At 45.6% G+C, this 21,512-nt stretch overlaps 1 protein-coding gene across 1 annotated transcript in view; it reads right to left on the bottom strand.

Moving 5' to 3' along the window:
* The window catches only part of MSN (moesin), a 67,867-nt gene that overhangs the window by 22,200 nt on the left and 24,155 nt on the right, over positions 1-21,512 (bottom strand). The window contains exon 2 of the mRNA XM_082680734.1: positions 2,991-3,074. Coding sequence (XP_082536860.1) covers positions 2,991-3,074 — 84 coding nt within the window. The remainder of the gene's footprint in view (positions 1-2,990; positions 3,075-21,512) is intronic.

Here is a 21,512-nt window from a genome sequence, read left to right as displayed (position 1 = left end):
ACAAGGTTAGTCCATAGTAGGTGCTCACTAAATCATATTTCTCAAAACAACACTTATCTTCCTGGTGGGAAATCATGAATTTCCGGGTTTCCTCCCTTTCCTCTCCCCAACCAGTATGAAAGATTCAAGTCTCTCAAGGGCTTTTTTGGGGAAGCAGTAGCTTTCAGAACTAGCACATCAATCTGGCCAGGGCTCCCTACCAACTGGGCTTCCCTCAGAACCACACCCACAGTACGCAAACCAAACCAACACTAACAAAGAACTATCCGGCCCTGTGGCTTTGCAAAGTTAACAAACCCCTTTGTTCAAGTATTTTTCTGCTCTAGGCTCTAAATTATGCCTTCTTCACCCTCCACAGCAACGCCCTCCAATGCAAATGGACAAAGCCCCCAGTGTTGAAGGCAGGGAACAGTGTCATTTGTTTGAGAGAGGTGGGATATAGAACCAGGGCTCTGGGAAGGCGTCTGGGTAGAGGCCAAGGGAGTCTCTGGTACCCAGCTGGACTATAAAATCCACATTGGCTGATACTCTCCTCTCTACAGATGCTGCCCAGAATGATACTGCTGTCTGAAGCAAAGGGCCCAACAGCCTACCTATGGTATGGACACCTTCTCCCTTTTGTCCCAGAGACAGTAGAAGCCTATCTAGGAAGAGTTGTCCCCTCACCAGGTATCCTTCCCCTCCCCACCCCCTGGCATATGCCAATTACAGATCACACTCAAGTGAAGCATTTCCCTCCTTTTTACAGAAAGGGGTCATCTGAAATCCAAATAGTGGGGTTAGAAATGGGAAAGAAAAGATATGGAATACAGAAATAAATGCCACAGATAAATTTCTGAGAGATAACCAGATTTGAGATATCAGTTAGACAGTGTACAGATGGGGAAACTGAGGCCCAAAGAGGGGAAAGTTTTGTGTAAGGTATCAGGAGAGTTAGTGGTAGAGCCAGGCCTAAGGCTCCAAATTTCCAACTTTCTATCCAGTGCCCTTTCGACTTCACCAGGCTGTCCCTTGAATAGCTTTCCAGTATAAAACCTGCATGCAAAGGGAGAATGCAAAACCTTAATGTAATCAAAATGCATTCAGTCATTCCAGACTAGCACTGTAATCACTTGTGAACTATGTGAATGTCAGCACATTAATTGTAGTAAATGTGTGTTTAAATGTTCCTCTGACTAATTTGTCTTTTGTAAATTAAATATCAATGACTACCTTTCACCATTCGATACAAAACAAACTCCAGAGAAGAAGCAAGTTCTAGCTAGATCCAAAGTTAGATATGCTGAGGATCTTCAAGCCCATCTCCCAACTCTAGCTGATTAATGAGACAAGAAGTGTCACAGCATTTGGAAGCTATCATTTATTACATCTCTACTACATGCCAGATGCTTCACATAACACTCACTTCTCTATTTATATTTTCTTATTGCCTTTCTCTCCTATTTCTAATTTATCCTTTTGTATAATTATAAACCACCGTAACAAGTTTTCTGAGTAGCAAGTGAGATACAAATAACATACTCTTTCATAACCTCACAAAAAGCCTTTGAGGTAGGTATTAGACCCACTTTTGGGGGGCAGGGCCAGGAGAGGAATGAGACTACCAACCCAGAAAGGTTCAATAATTTTCCCAAGGCCTAGCTACGAATATGAAGATTTTGTTTCCCCATCTGTAAAATGGGGCCAGTACTAATTCCTGCATTCATTGGACCTTGTGATAGTCAAATGATACGGTACACAAAATGTCTGTCACAGTACCTGACATACTGTAAGCCCTGGACAAATGTTAACTTTCATCTGTAATAGCCATAGACAACAATTTTCCCACTCTACCACATGACATCAGGGACTCAGGAGACATGCCCAAGCTGTCCTCACATTTCTAGGCATATTTTCCTTCCTTTTACATAGAGATCTGAATGGAAAACAGCCTTGCACCATCCCCATCTCCATCCTCTCCCCTCACCAGTCAGGAGTATTCATAGTAACAGAATGATCTCATTTGAATATAATCTCCTTCTTCCTTTCCTTTCCCAACTCTGGGTAAGCTCTCAGACAGCAGAGGTACTCAGAGAGCAAAGGAAGGGAAGCAAGAGGGCCTGGAAAATCCATTAAGGGGACATGCGGTCCCAACATCCAGGACAATGTTAGTCTCCCACCTCACCAGAGGCGGGTGTGGAAGTAGGATAATGGCCCACCTGGAGGGATTCCAATCTCTGGAAATGGGAACCCATTTTTACTCCTAGAAGTCTGGTCACAGATGGCACACTCCTTTGGCCCCTGGAGGGTCTTTGAATGCTAACAGATTCTGTGGCCCCCACCTGCCTATTATATAGCACATCCCTTTTGACAATGATGATTCACAGCAAAGGAACACCCCTTGGATTGGAGATGGGAATGACCACTTCAGCATTATCTCCATGGCATGATTACAGGAGCTGAGGTATCCTCTTATTGCATTCATCACCCCCAGTGGTATCCTAAGTCCCAATATTCCTTGAGGGAAATGTACATAGAGCACACTACTTCAGAGAGAATATGTTGGTTTCCTTCTACTAGGAAGAAAAAACAATGTGACAGAGGCCATGTTGTAGTGACAAGAACATGGGGTTCAAATACCAGCCAGATACCAGCTGAGTGCAATTAAGTTATTTAATTTCTGAGCGTCATCATCAAAATAGAGATCACTTACATCTTTCAGAGTTGAGAGAAAGGCTTTGCATGCTGACATTTTAAAAGCATCTAGCACAGTCATATCCTACTCACTTCTCTTTTCTCCCATGTTCAGCACCAAGGATAGGATTAATCGGGGCCATCAAGGTGTAGGCTGCCAAAGTTAAACTTTGCCTCCTTTGTTATTAAGGCTGAGGCCAGCCTTTGTTTTGACCTATCCTGGAGGACTGAGTAGAAGAGATTCCCCAAAAGTGGGTATTATGGTGGAAGCTATTGGGAGAAGTGGGGGGCTAAGGAGCAACAAGTCCCTCCCTTACCTGGTCAAACAGCTGCTTGCCAGTGGTGTTGGGCTGAATGGCAAATTCCAGCTCTGCGTCCATGGTGGTCACACGCACATTGATCTAGGATGAGATCAAAGGAGGCAAGTTAGTTTTCTGGCTCTATGCTCAGCAGAGCCTGGGACAAGTCTCTGTTCAACCACAGGAGAGGGAACTAAGATGCAAGAACCTAAGACACTTAGATACTGGTGTGAAGGAAGGGAGACTATTTTAACAAACAATAACCTAGCCCCTGCTCCCAACCAGTTTACTGAAGACAAAAAACCCCAGAGCTACAGGGCAATGCTTACCAAGGGGCAAACAAATGAATGCAAATCAACCTACTATCAAGAGGAAACAAGTGTTGACTGTACTTCTTCCACCTACACCAGCCAGCTGCAAGCCCACAGCGTTCTCTCCCCACCTCTGATCTATAGCCTGGATTATCTACAGCACTGATCTTTGCAGAGGCAAGTTAAGGGCAGGATAAAGAACACTGCATTCTAAGCCTAGCATCATAACTGGTTCACTCCACAACCTTGGATAAGTCTTATCCCCTTCCTGGGCCTTAGTTTCCCTCATCTGTGCAAGGGCAGGAGTGCAGGGGGTGGAGGTTGTCAGTTACACTAGGCAATCTCCAACAACCATTTCAGTGCTGACGTCTATGGTTCTATATACTGACTTACATTGTTAACACTTCCTGTATTTATGTCTCACTGCTCTCCCTAGGCTCAAGATAGGAAAGGGGCCTCAACAGAGATAGGTGTGGGCAGCACAGAGGTGCTTGACTTCCCAAAGCCAAGTCAGCAGAGAGAAAAGGAATAGGGACAGGCCCAGATGGAAACACACAGTATTTCACAGGCACTAGAAAAAGTACCCTCTACCTTTAAGAAGAGATCCCCTAGCCAAAGTCAATGATAGCTGAAATTTCATCAATAGAGATATGTTCCTTTGGCTGAAAGCTTGGTGGTGGTGGTAATAGTATTAATAGCAATAATAAGCAGCAGCTTTCATGTATGCAGACTTATTACTCACTAGGCACTTTATATGCACTACCCCATTTAATATCAACAATCACCCTGTGAAGTAGAGAGTATTATCTCCACAGTGGGGATGAAGACTTAGATATTTGCCTAAAGTCACATCACTAGTAAGTGGGGAAGACAGGGTTTGAATTCAGATCTAAGTCCAAGCCTCACAATTTAAACCAATACGCCAAACTCCTCTTACACCGAAGTGTAAAAGTCTCCATTAAAAGAAATCAAAGATTAAGTGTTCTTTGTTGTTGTTGGACATTTTGCTTAAGTAACCTATATGGTATAGCCACAAGATGGCTTGTTACATGGTCATATAAAATATTCATAAAGACTATTTCATGCCCAAGGCAAATACTTCAGTAATATTAAGTAAGGAAGACTAAGCAACAAGATTTCATGAGCTCAACTTTGTAAAAAGTATGCATACAGAGGTTATTGGAACCATACCCAAGTGTTAGTCAGTCTTGGTTTTTGGGTAGTGATCTTATGAGAGCATTCTCCCTTCTTTAAATTAAAAAAAAACTAATCTACATTTTCTAAGATGCTCACATATTACTTATACTATTGGGAGGGAACTAAAAATAGAATTGTCAAAGATGCAAATCCCCACGGAGTGGGTAAGACATAAGGCCTTATCAGTCTTTGACACCTATGGGCCCTTCCTGAGCACAGGGGTCAGCTAGCAGGGAAGAGAGGGCCAGACAGCAATTTTGCCAGCTAAACAATTCTGATGAGGACTAGGCCTGGGGAACAATTTTGTAAATAAATCTCACCAGGGAGCCAAGGAGGAAATCTATTTCAGGATTGACAATGGGACAGGAAAGGCCATGAAGGCAGGAACAAGTAAGGCAAGTACCCCAGTGGGAGACAACGGGCAGGGTTAGCCACTTTGACTCAGTGTTACCTAGGCTTCCTGCCAATACAGTGACCTCCATAGAATAGGCCCTCATAAGGTAGGGAGAATGAGGCCCAAAGGGCTGGAATTTGGCCTCAACATCTAGCCTTAAATCACCCTTGAGCTGAGTCAGGTGAGCCCTCAAAACACCAATGACTTGATAGGGATAGGGAAGAGTAGAAAAGGGACAGTGGCCCTTTTAGTGCACTGAGAAATTTCATTCTCACCTCAAGGTTTCTGTCTTAATTAGAGTTACCTCTCTAGTATCCAAGACTCAGTGGGTACTCACAAGATACTGGCTAAATGAACAGTACTAAGCAAGGGGATATAAGAGATAGATATAACATAGTATACAGAATCAGAGGTGGGAACATTTTACATCTTGACATTTTTGTGCCATGGACCTTGCCAAGCAGTTTAGTGTGGTCTATGGACTTCCTTCTCAGAATATTTGTAAATGCATGAAATAAAGTAGATACAAAGAGACCAATTATACTGAAATAGTTATCAAAGTTTAATATGTACTTCTTTATTATATTATATATTTACCTAACACTGGGTCTTATTAATTATTACTACTGTAATTTCAACTTTGTCTTCGGCATAAATGATATTTTGAGAAATCTATAATAAGTAAATCGTGATACAAAAGTATCTTAGATTTCCACTGGTGACAAAGTCATAGGTACTAACTTTTTTTTTTGGCCTACATTCATAATTGAAAGAGGGGCTAAATTTCAGTGAGAGGTTAGTGAAAACAAATATGTAATTTTCCTCCATCCAACTTCATAGATCCTTCCCACTTCAAATTATACCCATGGACTTCACGGAGGCTCAAGGACTCCAGGTTAAGGAGCTTCCTATAAATTTATTTCAGTTTACCCAATATTAATGGAATAGTATGTTTAAAGAACTATGGTTGCAGTAGAGCTACAGGACCAGTCCCTGACCCCAAGGTACTTACTGAATTAACAGCAAAATTATAATATACAAGGGAAACCCTGAGAAGTGCCATACCAGAACAGAAGAAACATTTTGTGGAAATACGGAACCATAGTTCAAAGTGGTATTTGCACTGGTCTCTAAGGATAACCTGGATTTTGAAAAAGGGAGAGTGTGGGAATTGGGGGGAAGAGCATACAAATGCCCTAGGTAGAGAAAGAAACACGTGCAATGGCCCAAAAGGAGACAGAGATAAAAGCATGCAGGTCTATACTGCTGAACTGAATGAATAAGCATTTTCAGAACTCTAATGGAAAACTGATTAATTCATAAAAGTACTAACAAAAGATCAAGATGAAAAAAAAATTAATTACATGGGACTGAGTGAACTGATGAGGATGATTATAATTTTTGTGACTTTCTGTTTGAATAAAAAAAACACATTTGTAATTTAAAAAAAAAAGCATGCAGGTCTCCTCCAGGGTAAATGAGGCCTGCAAGGTGAAGAGTGGGCAGAGAGGCCAGGAAGGTAGGTGGAAGGCCTTGAAGAATATGCTAGAAAGCTGGGCCTTAATCCTGTTGAGAGTGGCCAGCCACCCTGAAGGTTCTGAGCAGGGTGGGGCAGAATCAGAACAGGGCTTTTTAGAAGAAAGCACCCAGGGAGGACACCGAGGAAAGGGGTGGGGCTCTAGGGAACATTCCACAGCTAGGAGTTCTCTTTATTTTTTTTTTAAGATTTATTATTTATTTATTTATTTTATTTATTTTTGGCTGTGTTGGGTCTTAGTTGCAGCACGCGGGATCTTCGTTGGGGCATGCAGGATCTTTCATTGCGGTGCACGGGCTTTTCTCTAGTTGTGGCGTGTGAATTTTCTATCTCTAGTTGTGGCGTGCAGGCTCCAGGGTGCGTGGGCTCTGTAGTTGTGGCGTGTGGGTTCCAGAGTGCATGAGCTCTGTAGTTTGCGGCACACAGGCTCTCTAGTTGAGGTGAGGGGGCTCAGTAGTTGTGGCACATGGGCTCAGTTGCCCCGCGGCATGTGGGATCTTAGTTCCCTGACCAGGGATCAAACCCGTGTCCCCTGCATTGGAAGGCGGATTCTTTACCACTGGACCACCAAGGAAGTCCCAAGAGTTCCCTTTAATTCACACTACTGGGAAGAATTTTCAAAGGAAATTCAGTGTCTCTTGCAGATCATGTCAATCACAGGTCATACCAATCTATCATCTTCAAGGGCTGGCCCACAAGTCCAAATATTTAACTTAAATATTTGGTAAATAAATGTTTCTTAAATAAATCAACTGGTAGAAAAGAACTCAGCCTGGGTTAGGAATAAGCATGTCAGAGAGGCTAGTACTGTACAGCTTCCTCCCTCCTAATAGAGCATCGCCCCAGAACAAGGGCTCTCCTCAAATCTGAAGCTGTCCAGCTGAAACCAAACTGGAACCTACTTCTCTAGAATCTCTGCTCAGAGTTTCTGTCATTCCACTGTGGCTGCTTCTCGAGGGAAAGCAGCCTGTGGTTCCCTGAACTTCACTGTGGAGACAAATAATCTTAGGTTTAAAAAAACTGGAAAGAAAAGCAAACACAAAGGGACTTCTCTTCTTGCCATCACTTAACTCAGAAGAAAATGTGAGTCATGAAGACAGGGTCATGGGTCTGTGTTCTCCTTTTTTTCTGTGTGTCAGAGGTAGGGGGTAGTAAGGGTAATAGCATGACTGGGGTTGAAGGTGATAGGTATAGGGCAGGAGTGTTGATCAAAGAATATCCCTTGTTTTCCATAAGAGTAATCTGAGACTCAAATGTGTACAAGGAGCTGCAGGCCCAGACCCACTGCCACACAGGGCCCACTGGATGCTCACCCTAGTGGGCACCCACTGCCTTCCTTTTGGGCCTGGCCTTTTCAATCTCAATGAGGAGAAGAGGGCAGTCTAGTTTGAGAGGCAAGAACTTGAAAATAAAGCCTCCAAAGTCAGCAGAAAGTTCCCAGGCAGGCCCTCAGCTCAGCAGGAGTAGAGGAGCTGGCCTGGGTGGAGTAGCATTTCAAGATGTGGTCCCCAACAGAGAACTAACGCCCTGTCTAAGCCTGTCCTTGAAAACTGTGTCTCTGGAGAACATTTAGAGTTTAAGGAACAAAAAAAGTCTGGGTGTGGTGGGGGGGTGACACCCTCTCATACACCCTAGCCCTCCCACCCCTAGTGCAAGAACAATAAATCCAGTTATTTATTGAACAATTGAACACAGACACTTCCCACACCAAGCCTTTCATTGGACACTAACAAGCCCATGTCAGTGGTCTGTCATCCAAAGCCCTCAACAAACTGGGATCTCTCCTGTGTCCCCAGTTGGCTGGCCTAAGAAACAAAATAACCAGGCCACATGCTACCTCTGCCTTGGTTGCAACAGCTGGGGTACTTTGCTCTCTGGACCTGGCCAGCTTCAAATAAGGGAACCTCTCTTTCCCTAGGGCCAGGAGCACCCAGATGAGCAGTAGCTGGGCCACAGTGAGATCAGGGCAAAGTTTCCTCTTACTCACCCCTGTCACTGAACTACAAGATGGCTCTTTCCTGGAAAGGAATTTGGGGGAGATAGAGGACAAAGCAGAGAGAGTCAAATAATCACAAGTGGCTTGTCTGAAGCATGGACCTGTAAACAGAAGGCAAATGGCATTACCAGCCTCACACCATGGATAAGGAAACTGACGAGCATAAAGGCAGGTAACAGAAGGATGGAAATGAACACTTACTGTATAGCAACTATGTGCCAAGCCCCTTCACTCACAGTCTCACTCAACATCACTGAAACCACATTTACTCAGCCAGCAAGTGGTGAAGACAAGTCTTCTGGACATTCCCAGAGCACCATCCTTGACTCCACCTACCTCTCCAGTAACGCTGATTTCACTGCTGACTTCAGACACCGCCTTGGCAGCTATTTTGGCTAAGGCCCAAACACTTTAGCATAGGAAGCCTGGGCACATCTGGGAAGCACTGCTTGGGAAGGCCCCCTTGCCAGGGCAGAGCTTATGAGTCAGCCCAGTCGGGGCTGAGCTCAATGACATCACCCCTCACCTGCCACCCCACCATTCTCTTCAAAGGCCCAACTCCTCTGGGCTTTCAGTGGCACTGCTGCTATGGAGAAGGCAAAGGTAAGTGTAGGAGGGTGGCCAGAGGCAGGACAAGCCCTACCAGGGTAACCCCAGAACTTCAGTCTCTTCCCTGGGCAGAGAGCAGTCACCACAGTGTCACTCAAACTGCCTATCCCCATTATTTAGGCTCTAGCACCCACCACTTCCTGCTTCCAGAACTGGGGCCAGGGCAGGGCAGGGCAGGGCAGGGCCTGGTCTGTCTTGCCTCTTGGGATGACAGCACTGCCTCAAGCAGCTGTTTTCCATAAGGGGTAAAACAAGGGTTGCTTTGAATCTCTAGCCTAGGAGGCATTCTCCCCCTCCCCCTTCCCCTCCTCCTCCTCCACTGACTCACTTCCCGGCAACTCAGTCTCTTCCCTGTGGACTTGGAAGTGGTACCTGGTACAGTTATCTGTTCTGACCTCTTCCTGCCCATTTCCAGACCCTTAATACAGCTGGCAAGACCTGCCTAGGGTTAACCCTTCCTATGCCTGTGCTTTTTCCCAGTAGGTTCTAGAAAGGAGACCACACCCAACCCCATGCACACCCATACCTTTAATGGGTCAGCAGTAATTCTTTAATCACTCCAACTGCTGCAAAGGGCATGGGAGACAACGGTCCCCTTTCACTTGCTTTGTCCCAGTCCTGCCTTCCAAAAGCTCCCTGAGAAGCATTTCAACTGGGAGACAAGGGCATATTGGATACTGGGTGTTACTCCTCCAGTTATCATATACTTAGAGGAGTAACCCCAAACAAAACTAACCCCTCTTAGCAATGAGAATATAACTACATTGTCACTATAGGAGGAGAGCTCAGGACAGAGAACAAAGCTGAAAAGGTCAAAGGTCAGAAACAGTGAGGTTACCTTAGTAAGCTACAGCTTCCCCATTAATTCAGCCTTAATTGCACAGTCTTTTGCTCAAACTCAGACTAAGGTAGATTCCCCCTCTTCTTCTCAACACATGAAGGTCAGGAAGGAAACTAGTTCCTCACCATTTATACCTAACTCCAGGACTTATTTTCAAAATCAGCTCATACAAACCATATCCCAGGAGCAAACACCACCCACTCCCCTATCCCCCACCCCAGCACATCTCTCTTTCCAAGGCACAGGGGACTGCCCCACAAGCTCCTTAGCATAGCCATTCCTCTTTAAATTTCCTCAAGATTTCAATCCACTCATCCTAGAATCTCATCTGGCACCTCCAGAATAAACCCTTCTGAACTTCTCATCCCTATTCTCCAAAAGAATAAATAATCCAGAATCCCCAACTATCAGACCTGAAAGGAACCTTAGAGATCACTTGATTCAAACTCTGCAATATACAGCTCGGGAAACTGAGGTCCAAGGAAGGGGAAGCACTGGCCCAGGGTCACACAGCTGCTGGACAGTGTGAGAGCAAGGATTAAAAATCTGGCTCTTGAACCACTGGCCATAATAAGCAATAGAAACATCCTAGCACTTCGAAAACAGGAGACATGTCAGGCTGTTGAGCTGGAAAGACTATGTGGAGGAGGCAGGACCAGCTTGCTTCCATGAAAAACTCCAAGCTGACACCGAATGGAAGTCTAGTTTATGACAGAGGGCAAGCCTAACTTTCAGCCTAACTTTCAGGCTTGAAAGTTCACCATCACCCATTCTAGGGAGACTAAACCTTTTATAACAGCATGGAAGGAAACTCAAAGATCCCTTGTTTCTAGGATATTTTCTTTTGCAAAAACTTGGATAGCAACTGATTGGGAAGGTCCCTGGCAGCAGTCACAGCCAAGCTGGAGGTTGGGACAGGGCGGGGAGGTACAGAGAGGGTGGAGACGACACAGCAAGGAAAGAGGCAGGGAATTTGAGGAACGGATTTATATCTAGATAGCCAAGAACAACAGATTCTTCAATTCTCATAAAACTTTGAAGCTGCCGAAATAAAAGGAAAGAGGGCCCATCATTAATAAAATAAGTCTCTCAAATGGGTTAAGCCCCTCTCTGGGGCCCCACCCAGCTGGGCTTCAGTCTCTAGCATCAGTTTCCTGCTTGACCCAGCTTCCTGCCTACAAGTTTCACAGGAAGTATTTATAGACTGGAAACACAGACCATTTGCAGCTGCCTGGAGACACCAGTTCTGCCCAGAGCACCAGAAGAGGGCTCTACTTTCTGTGCTCAAGAACACATCACAGCGACCTCTAGCATCCCAGCTCTGAAAGGCACTGGAGATGATCTAAGCCTCAGCTTGGGTTCCATCCATTACTCATGGGATTTCTGCCCTGTCCTGTGCTCCTCGGTATTAAAATTGCTGAAGCCAGGATCAGTCAACTATGCAGGAGAAAGGGGAGGCTTCCAGGGTAAATCAAAAAGCTGTTTTCTAAACTTATGGTTACCAGCGGGGAAAGGGAGGAAGGGATAAATTGGGAGATTGGGATTGGCATATATACACTACTACATATAAAATAGATAACGAATAAGGACCTACTGTATAGCACAGGGAACTCTACTGAATACTCTGTAGTGACCTATATGGGAAAAGAATCTAAAAAAGAGTGGATATATGTATATGTATGACTGATTCACTTTGCTGTACACCTGAAACTAACATAACATTGTAAATCAACTATACTCCAATAAAAATTGAAAAAAAAAAAGCAGCTCTGTTTTCAACCCCAGAGCTAAGCTAAGGTCAGCTTCCTGCCAATGTTGCTGGTAAGCCAACAGCCAAACCTGGTATCTGGGGAACTCACAAAATTGCAGCCCTCGTCCCAGAAATAATGGTCTCAGTTCTTTGAGGAACAAATCATGGTATAGCAGAAAGAGATTCTGGAGTCTCTCTGACCTTCCTCTTTCTGAAACTCAGTTTTCTAATATATAAAATGGGTCTAATAACATCAACCTCACAACAGGGTTACTGGGAGATTTAAGTTAAAATAACAGACATGAAAGTACTTGGTATATCGTAAGTAGAATGTGATGATTACTAACCCCTCCTTTTTAAGCCATATTATTACAAATATTCTACCTCTCTGAAATGATTTAAAACAAAAACCTGTTCAACTGCACCTAAGGGCTATGGATTGCCCAAGAAGACCTCCAGAGAACCCTCCTAGCATAAAGGACTCTTTGACTGTAGGAGCAAACTCTAAAAATGTGATTAGATTTCTACTTGGTTACACAGTTTGAAGCCATGCACATCAGGTAGACACACACACATCCTTGCATTATTTTAAATGTTTTCTCTCTTGGGAGGGATGGGGATTTCCCCCAAGAAGCAGAGCCCTGAGGGGAGGCAGAATACAACAGAGCACCTATGCTACCTTGTCCTTTTAAAGGCTGCCTGATTTTCTTTCCTCGTTCTAGGCTCTGCCTTGCCATTTTCTCCAAACATGTCCCATCAATACATACAAGTTCCCAACCCTTCAACACAACACACTAAGACGTCCAAAGTCCTTCAGCTGTTATCCAGAAAAATCACAAACTTTTTAAAATACAGATTCCCTGGCTTCATCCACAGAGATCATGATTTATTATTATGTAAGAAGCAGGGCCTGGGCACCAGAAGTTAAGAGCTTCAGATGATTCCAAGGCCCAGCCAGGTTTGGGAACCTCTGGAATGGAATACAGCCTCTCATGTGCTGGTGTTAATATGGCCAGAGGGATGCTTGATGGAAGGGAAACAAAGCCAAGTAGAGAGCAGTAACTACAGGGACATCTAGGCCGGTTAGCCTAGTGAATGGCTCTCCAGAGTTGAATGCAGTTCACCTCCACAAAAGATCAGGAATGCAGTCAGTCCTGCTACTGCCTCCAAAGCCCTCTGCAACCTGGTCTCTTTATTTGTAAAGTAGGGCAGGAATTATCCTTGCCCCTCCCTACCTAGTATCATCACTTCCCACCACCACAGACACTATTATATACTAAAGCAATTTCTCTCTTGTAGCAGGAACATAAATTTGTAGTCTAAAAACCTGAGGGCAGCATCCATCTCTGCCAATAACAAGTCATGATCTCTCAATCATCCTATCTGTAAAATGGGCATAATGACATCCACCTGGCAGACAGTTGTGCAGTGGTAATGTGGTGTTTCCCAAACTTAACTGTTGGGAATCATTTGGGGCACTAGTTTAAAAACCCAGATACCTGGACTCCACTCCAAGCTTACTGAAACAGACTCTCCAGAGGAGGAGCTTGGGAAGCAGTAGCTTGTCCCAAGTGATTCTTACCCTCTGGGAAGTTTAAAGAAACATCACCTGGCACAGATGCTGTTGAGATGAAATGAGAGGTCAGACCAGAGCTCTGGTCCTCCAAAATGCTTCCTGGCCCAGAGATCCTCATGGCAGGAACCTTTAGGTTAGAACCCAGCAGAGGATGCTCTGGAGGCAGAAGAGGGAGGAGAAAGCTTTGGAATTCCAATCAGAAAGCTAAGTGCAGGACTTCCCTGGTGGCCCAGTGGTTAAGAATCTGCCTTCCAATGCAGGGGACATGGGGTTCCATTCCTGGTCGGGGAACTAAGATCCCACATGCCCCCGGGCAACTAAACCTGCAGGCTGCAGCTACAGAAAAGCCCGCTTCGGAAGACCCAGCTCAGCCAAAAAAAAGGAAGACAGCTAAGTGCTTTCTGATATGACCATACCCTCAGGCCACTGTCCAGAGCCTTCCATTATCTTCCCATCTAGTTAAGAATTAGACAGTGGGAGGAAACAACTGGTGCAAATACCTCAGCAGCCAAAACACATTGATCAAAATACTCTAATTAGGGGCTTCCCTGGTGGCACAGTGGTTGAGAGTCCGCCTGCCGATGCAGGGGATACGGTTTGTGCCCCGGTCCGGGAAGATCCCACATGCCGCGGAGCGACTGGGCCTGTGAGCCATGGCCGCTGAGCCTGCGCGTCCGGAGCGCAACGGGAGAGACCACAACAGTGAGAGGCCCGCGTACCGCGCAAAATAATAATAATAATAATACTCTAATTAGGGCCCCAATCAAAATCTTGTCAAGTTCTCTGCCCCTTAAACACTTTCTCTTGGGAGAACTTTCAGGCAAGAAGCAGACCTTAAATGATACTCTCTCTTTCCTGGATGCTCTGGGAACTTGGGGAACAGAAAAAACATGGTGAGAGGGTCTTGCATTTGCATATAGATGTGAACAGATTGAGGGTGGGAGTGAGCCTGGGACTCTAAAATAGGTGTGATTAATAACAGTGCACTGGAACCAGCTCGTACTAGAGCTGATCATGTGCCACTCCGTACAACTCCTCCTTCAAAGCCCTTGTATTGGTAGTTTGAAATTGGCCATGGTGAGAGTATTTACACCACAGGGATTAGTAAACAGTTCAAATCATGGCTTCACCAGAGAGTTTGTTGTGAAACATTTACCAGCACATGAAACACACATGAAGTAAGCCACCTTTAGGCCCATTTTACAAATGAGGAAACTGATCTCAATGAACGGAAGCAACTGCCATCCTTTAGTTGCATGATCTTGGCCAAGAACCAGGTCTGTCCAACTAGCAACAAATCCCAGGCTCTTGCTACCAGCACCCCAGGGCAGTAGGAAGCCCTCATCAACAAAAAGGGAGCTGACCCAAAGGGCTCCTCCATCAACTAACACCCAAAGGGCACCTAAGTGCACCTGGTGTACCACCAAGGAAAGCAAGAGGTAAAGAGCCCAGGACTAAGACATGAAGGCAACAAGAGACAGTTTCATCCCCACCAGAGGAGAGAGGCTGGAGTGGAGCAGGGAATGGGGTTGGAAAGCCCCAAAGGAAACCACAGCACTTTCTTAAGGTCTCTTTACAAATACATGATGGAGAGTGTGGGTCCTGGAAGGAAGCCCTGGGGGCACTGCAAGTCCCTAGATCTCTTGAAGCATCAGTTTTCCTGAAAGTAAAATGGGAGTAACAATGCCTACCTCACAGATTGTTGTGAGGACAGCATTATCTCCTTTACTCATAAGAAAGGACCTGGCTTGGCACCTAGCATGTATTAGATGTTTGATACATTTTAGTTCCTTTCTCCTGCAACCTCATTATCCAATCCAGGACCTCTGGCTCACCCTTATACAATAAAAATCCTAACCCCATGTGCACAGTGCTTTACACTTTAAAAGACACTGTCCACATGCATTCTCTCACTGAACTCAACTCTGTATGAAAGGCAGAGCAGAGATGAGCACCATTTTATAGACAGGAAAAATGGAAGCTCAGTGAGGTAAATGGCAATTTGCTCAAGTGTGAAGGAGACAGGACTAGAACCCAGGTCTCCTCGACTACTAGCAAGTACACTGTTCTTTGCCCTTCCAAGTTTCTCTTATTTAAGGTTGCAAGAGAGTCCTTCCAAAGGCTTACTTGCTATCATTTATTTCATCCAAGAAACCTAGTGGCCTCTGGCCTCTAGTTCTGTCTCAGGGTGCTACAAGAGGGGCTCTCCTTGGGATGGGAGAAGACCAAGACAGCACAGGGTGGGAACAGTCTTTCTTCTAGTGGAGGGAGCCACACCATTAGTTGGACGCAACCAGCCAAAAACAGTGGACCAGTAACCTTGAGATAGTCCCTTCCCCCTCTAGGTTGGAGTGTCCCTAACTGTACTGGGTAGGTCTTGATCAGTGGTTTTCAGTTTTATTACTTTTTTAAGCAGCTTCCTGCCTCTTCATTCTCCCAAACAGAAAATCTCATGAAATTTCAGGATATAAAGTACATAAAAGTAGAATTGTTCTGGTCGAAGGATGGCTACAGCTCCCCAGGCAGCTTGGCCAAATACAGTTTGCAAACCACTGGACTAGCAGCTTGGGGGAAGGGAGGGAGCTCCAGTTCTAACCCTGTAAAAATCTACTCATCTTAACTCTGCTGATTCCTTAGAGGACTTAAAGACTCCCTGGGGCTCAGTTTACCCATCTATGGTATGAGGTGATTGGACCAGTTAGTCTCTAAAAGCCCTTTTTTGCCTTGTGATTCTAGGAAAAGGGAGCCCAGCAATCCTCGTGGTGGAGAACTGTGATGAGAGACCAACAAGAGCAAAGCCTCATCCCTATGCCCAGAAAGCCCCTTTGCCTCTGATGACTCTGAACTTAACTCTACAGTCAGTTCCTCAAGCGCTGTCAGCTGGTCGGGTGGGCAGACAGGCAGGAAGGCGGGCGCCCCACCCTCCCTTGCACAGGAAGCTAGCTACATCCTCTTTTCCCCACCCCAGGCAGCACATCTCCAAAGGTCCCCAGAAGAAGTAGTGGGGGCGGGGAAAAGAAGAGGATGGGGCCTGAAAGGAAACTGAACATGCAAATCACCTTAGTGTTCTAGGCAGCCATCTGTTCAGAGGGGAGTGACTGGGGCCTGGGGATAAGCAACAAAACAACCCCATTCTCTACTGGGGTACAGCTCCCCGGACAAAACCTTGCCAAAATGGCCTATGGCTGCAGGAGTCACAAGGCATGGGCTGATACAGTGGGCAGCCTGGGCCCACCCACTTCTTGCCACTGAGTTTCTCCAACCTGAAGAGCTGGGCCTCATTCACAGGTGTTTACAGTTCTTTCTTAGAGTAAGAACACAGACATTCCATGGGTGGGTGGGTGTACACGAGTTAACACTCGAGAATAGAGGGGCTCTTCATGCCTCTCAAAGCCAAGGAGGCAGGCACCAACCCACATGGCCACACTACCAGCCCACTTTCCCGTGCCCGCCCCCATACCCTGTGACTGGGCCCCAGCCCTCCCCACATCCTGTTCTCAGAGAACACGTGGCTGCCTGGGGAAAGATAATGTCATTACCACACTTCCCCTCCCTGGAAGAGGCGTTCCTTGACTGGGGAGAGAGCTAGAGTAACCTGCTTGATCAAGCTGAAAAATCTGCAGTAATCTCCCAGTTTCACAGACAGGGACAGGAAGGGTGACCAGCTAACCACTGGAGCACCTTCCACACTGGAGGACCCATGCCTAGAGAAAGATGGTGATGGTCCAAAGTACTTCTGGAAAAATGAATTTTCTGAGAAAACACAAATTGGCAACTTCTCCTATATTTGGAAACTGAAAGAAAACATGCCAATGCTCTTCCTTGATTAATGAACCAGGAGATGCAAAAATACAGTAAACGTATTTTTTAAAGGCTCCCAAACATCACTGAAGTCTCACTACACATGGGTTTTAGATGCCAGTATCAGCATTTCTGCTAAAGCAACATGATTTGCACAGGGTCTTAATGGGCCTAGAGTGGCTTTGGCCACTGGATAAAAGAAAATGACTTCAGTCCAATAGGAACAGCTCCCCCAACAAGATCAGAGGAAGGGATGGTGAGGGGGTACCACAGTCTGAGCCCACTCATTGTTCAATTTCCCTTCACTCCTCTCTGACCAGCTGACGCCCTGGATCCCCCCTTGTCTTCCCTTCCCAGACTATAAGTAGCAAAGAATGCAGTTGAACATTCCATCTGAATATTCAGGGAGGGCCTCCTCATTCATCCAGGGTGAGAAATCAGAAGGCAGATGCCATTCCACAGCACTGCCTCACTAAGTGCAGACCTTCAGTGCAGCATAATCCCAGGCTAGATTTATATGGGAGACCTTGACTGACTACCCCTAAACAAGTCGTCCCCAGTCCCAACCAGCCTGCTGCTCTCTGACACCTAATCTTGCAGCCCAATCTAACTCTTGCCCCCATCAAGGAACAAGGTTTGTCATATAGGCCTTAAGAAAATACCAACTCTTAGCACCTGCCTCCAGTGGATGTGCTGAAGGCTGAAGAGTGGCATCTGGCATCACACCTGCCCTAGGTATCTCTGTTTGTAGCCACAGTCTTCATTTTTGTCACGGTAACCTTCCTGGAAGCAGAGGTATAGAGAGCCCAAATAATGTCCTTGAGCTCTGTGGATCTATGATTGTTTTGGAAAAGTCCTAGGGCAGGGTGAGGGGGGCAGTCAGTAAGAGAACAGGGACATGACATCCAGCTTATTAATTTTGGTCCCTATGTAGATTAACATAACTTCTTTAAATGCTGGCTCTGTATTTTTTGAGCTGATAAAGCCACATCTTGCCCTCCAAACCACAAGCTCAGCTACTAATTTACTGAGACCAGTAAAAACTGTTTAACCTATCTAACCAACAATACCAGGGTTTTTAGCACCCCTACCACCAGAAACTTACAATCTTTGTATCCCCTAATGGTAAGGTTGAGCATGCATGAAACCACTCACTCCCAACACATACACACATCAGAGTTCTTCGGGTAGGGTAAGAAGCGCCCACACCCTAACTTTGGTTTAGTTTCTTTCCATAGCAGCAGGAAAGAGGCCCACCAGAATCTCTATAGAAATTACCTGGCAGCCTCTCTTATGGCCCAGGCAATAGATATTGTTCCACAATCCAAAGTGAGTCCTAAAATTGTACCTACAATTCTAATAAGACCTAGAAAAGCAAACAGGGCCACCTCTTACCTACCTCAGGTTTTTCAGAAAGGACCTCTACCCCTGACACAGTCACATATATATACATGCTTGCTTCACACACCACTATGGACCAGGCCTTGAGATGATTCTAATGCTTGCAAATGTGCATTGTGAAAGTGAGTGAGCAAGTGTGTGAGAGTGTTTTTGTTGGGGAGGGGTTGCAAGTTCATGGGGAATTACCGTGCTGTACAGCAAGAGCAGTGATAGAGGTAATCAGAGGAAACTGTGGAAACATAAAGGGGCACCCAGGCCATAATGGAGAAGGCAGGAGGGCAGGTTTCTAGAGAAAGAGCAGACCTGTCCTGAATGACAAATAATATTTTCACAGGAAAAAGATGTTAAAGGGAAAGGGAAGCTCATGGTATTCCAGGTAGACAAATAGCCTGTACAAGGACACAGAGTGTAGGCCCTTCAAATGCCATAGGAAAATATACAATATGTGAAATCCCTCCCAAAAGTACAAAGTTAAGTATCAAGTCCTCCTTTCCCAGCTCTCTGACCCTCTTGCCAGAAATCAGAAGAAAATACATTAGAGAGCTTTCCACCATCACAGTATTAAACACCAGCTCATCAGATGTGGGGGAGAGGCATGCCACAGGCAGAGACAGAAATCCCTGAAGACAAAGCCAGACAAGGTGGCCTAGTATACAAGATAGGGTAGGAAGCTGGTTCTATTCCACACAGCCACACTGAGGTACCAGCTTAGCTTAATGAGCACTCCCTATCCTAGCTTCCACAAACCTTGGGGGAACCACTCTCCAGATCTTGAGGGATCCTACTACAACCCACTTTCAGTCCATATGGAAAACCTGTCTACCCACAGATAGACCTGGAAGGGTGACCAGACTAACATCCCCCTGCACACTACCCTACCACACACACACACACACACACACACACACACACACACACACACACACACACACACACACACACACACACAGGAAGTGAAAGCTACCAGCACAGCAAGGGCTTGGGGTGGGCCTCAGCTATGGCTGCCTAGCTTCTGCAAAGGGGTGGGGACCCAATGATTTCACAAACTGTTTTGCTTTCTTGAGTAAGGGTTCCTCTAACCATTGTCTCCTCTGAACATTCTTCCCATTCCAAAACCATCCTGTCTAACCTGGGTCTCATAATACCCAACTCCCTCATCTTGGGACTTTCAAGACTCCCCAGAGCTGGGGTTCTTCTTCACAGAGCAACAGATTCACCCACACAAATTCTTGGACTGTTTCCCCTCAACGGGCTGCAGTGGAAGGTAGTGCAGTGCAGGGAGCCCATTTACAAATTAGAGGAAAAGCCTAACTAGGGTACTAAAATTCTTTGATCTCAAATACTTAAAGACGGCAAAATACAATGAAAGAAATTAAGAGAAAAGGGGCTTTTATCAAGCACCTTCAATATGCCAGGCACCCTTCTAGGTATACTTTCATGCTCATGCGCTCTTTTCTCTCTCATAAATTCCAAGGAAGTGGGGGTCATTTTTTATCTCCATTTTAAAGATGGAAAACTAAGATTCACAAGGTTAAATACCTTACCCAAGGTCATGCAGCTATAAATAATGGTTGAAAATAATTCTACAGGGGCTTCCCTGGTGGCACAGTGGTTAAGAATCTGCCTGCCAATACAGCAGACACAGGTTCAAGCCCTGGTCCAGGAAGATCCCACATGCCGGAGCAACTAAGCCCGTGCACCACAACTACTGAGCCTGCACTCTAGAGCCCACAAGCCACAACTACTGAGCCTGCATGCCACAACTACTGAGCCCACGTGCCACAACTACTGAAGCCCACGTGCCTAGAGCCTGTGCTCCACAACAAGAGAAGCCACCACAATGAGAAGCCCATGCACCACAACAAAGAGTAGCCCCCGCTCGCCACAACTAGAGAAAGCCCACGTGCAGCAACGAAGACCCAACGCAGCCAAAAATAAATAAATTTTTTTAAAAAAGAAAATAATTCTACATAATTGGCCCACTTAATTTATCTTATGGCTACCATCTTCCTTTCTCTCAAGTCACCTTGAACAATGCCGACCAGACACTGGCCCAAAGAAGTCAGGAGAAAAACCTGAGGCAACTCTACTTGCAATGCTCACCATTAATTGTCACCTTAAAACCATTTAAGCTAGCCTCACTCACTGACTATTCACAAACATGCTTCAGTCCCTAAGGGTAGAAACATCTTTACACATTCCACAAGTCTTCTATACTTTTGGGCGTAGAGGTATAGGGCTTTGGGGACAGAAAGGAAGGGGAGAGGAGTAACAGCCCTGGTCACCCCTCAGAAAGCTCAGTGGTTGAGTCTCCCAGGCCTAGTAGCCTAGAGTTGGGTGGGTATCTACAGTCCTAGGTGTGTTTGGGGAAGGGTGGGGACAGCAGAGGAGAAAAGAGAAAGCATTCCAAAGCAGATCTAGTACAACACCTCTTATAATCCTGGCTTTTCCAGGAGAATGACTCAGCCTTGGCACCATACTGTCTCCATTACAGGATTCCCAGGAACTCAGCAAGAATGGGCATGGGTGACCAAATAGGCATATACCCACAGAAACACACAACAGTTAACAAAATGCAAACCTCCAGAACACTGGATGTAAGGGCTCCAGATAGAGCTGAGAATGCCTCCCTGTCTGGGTAAAAGCTACGCTCTAATATCACCCCTAAAACAAACGGTCTCTGTATCTTATTCCAAAAGTACCCAGGATTCCTTCTGTTCAAGCACAGTCTGGAAAGAACACAAAAGAGGCACCTTCTCAAAAAGCCAGGATTGATTTTAGGAGGCTCAGCAAAGCCAGGGATGAAGTGTTCGGGGAGGAGCAGGAAGAATCAGCCCCTGCTCCAGAATCCCCTGTTGAACACAGCTTTGGACTTTTGTGATTTTGTTTTCAAATCTCCCTAATTACCATCAACAGGAGCTGCTTACTTATCAGATTTGGGGCCATCTGAGATGAAAAGCTAAGTCTTACACAGGAACAGTGAGCTGGAGGAGAGCATCATCTATCGGGTTCTTTCCCCTCCAAGAAGGATACAATTCTAATTCTAACCCCCAGTGACTATGACACCAAGTACACACCAGAAGGAGTCAATGTGGTTTGGTTAGTCAGTAACCAACACAGAAGGGAC

The sequence above is a fragment of the Grampus griseus genome (assembly GCF_964374135.1).
Source record: "Grampus griseus genome assembly, chromosome: X".
Lineage (NCBI taxonomy): Eukaryota > Metazoa > Chordata > Mammalia > Artiodactyla > Delphinidae > Grampus > Grampus griseus.
This window is presented reverse-complemented; position numbering and strand designations above follow the sequence as displayed.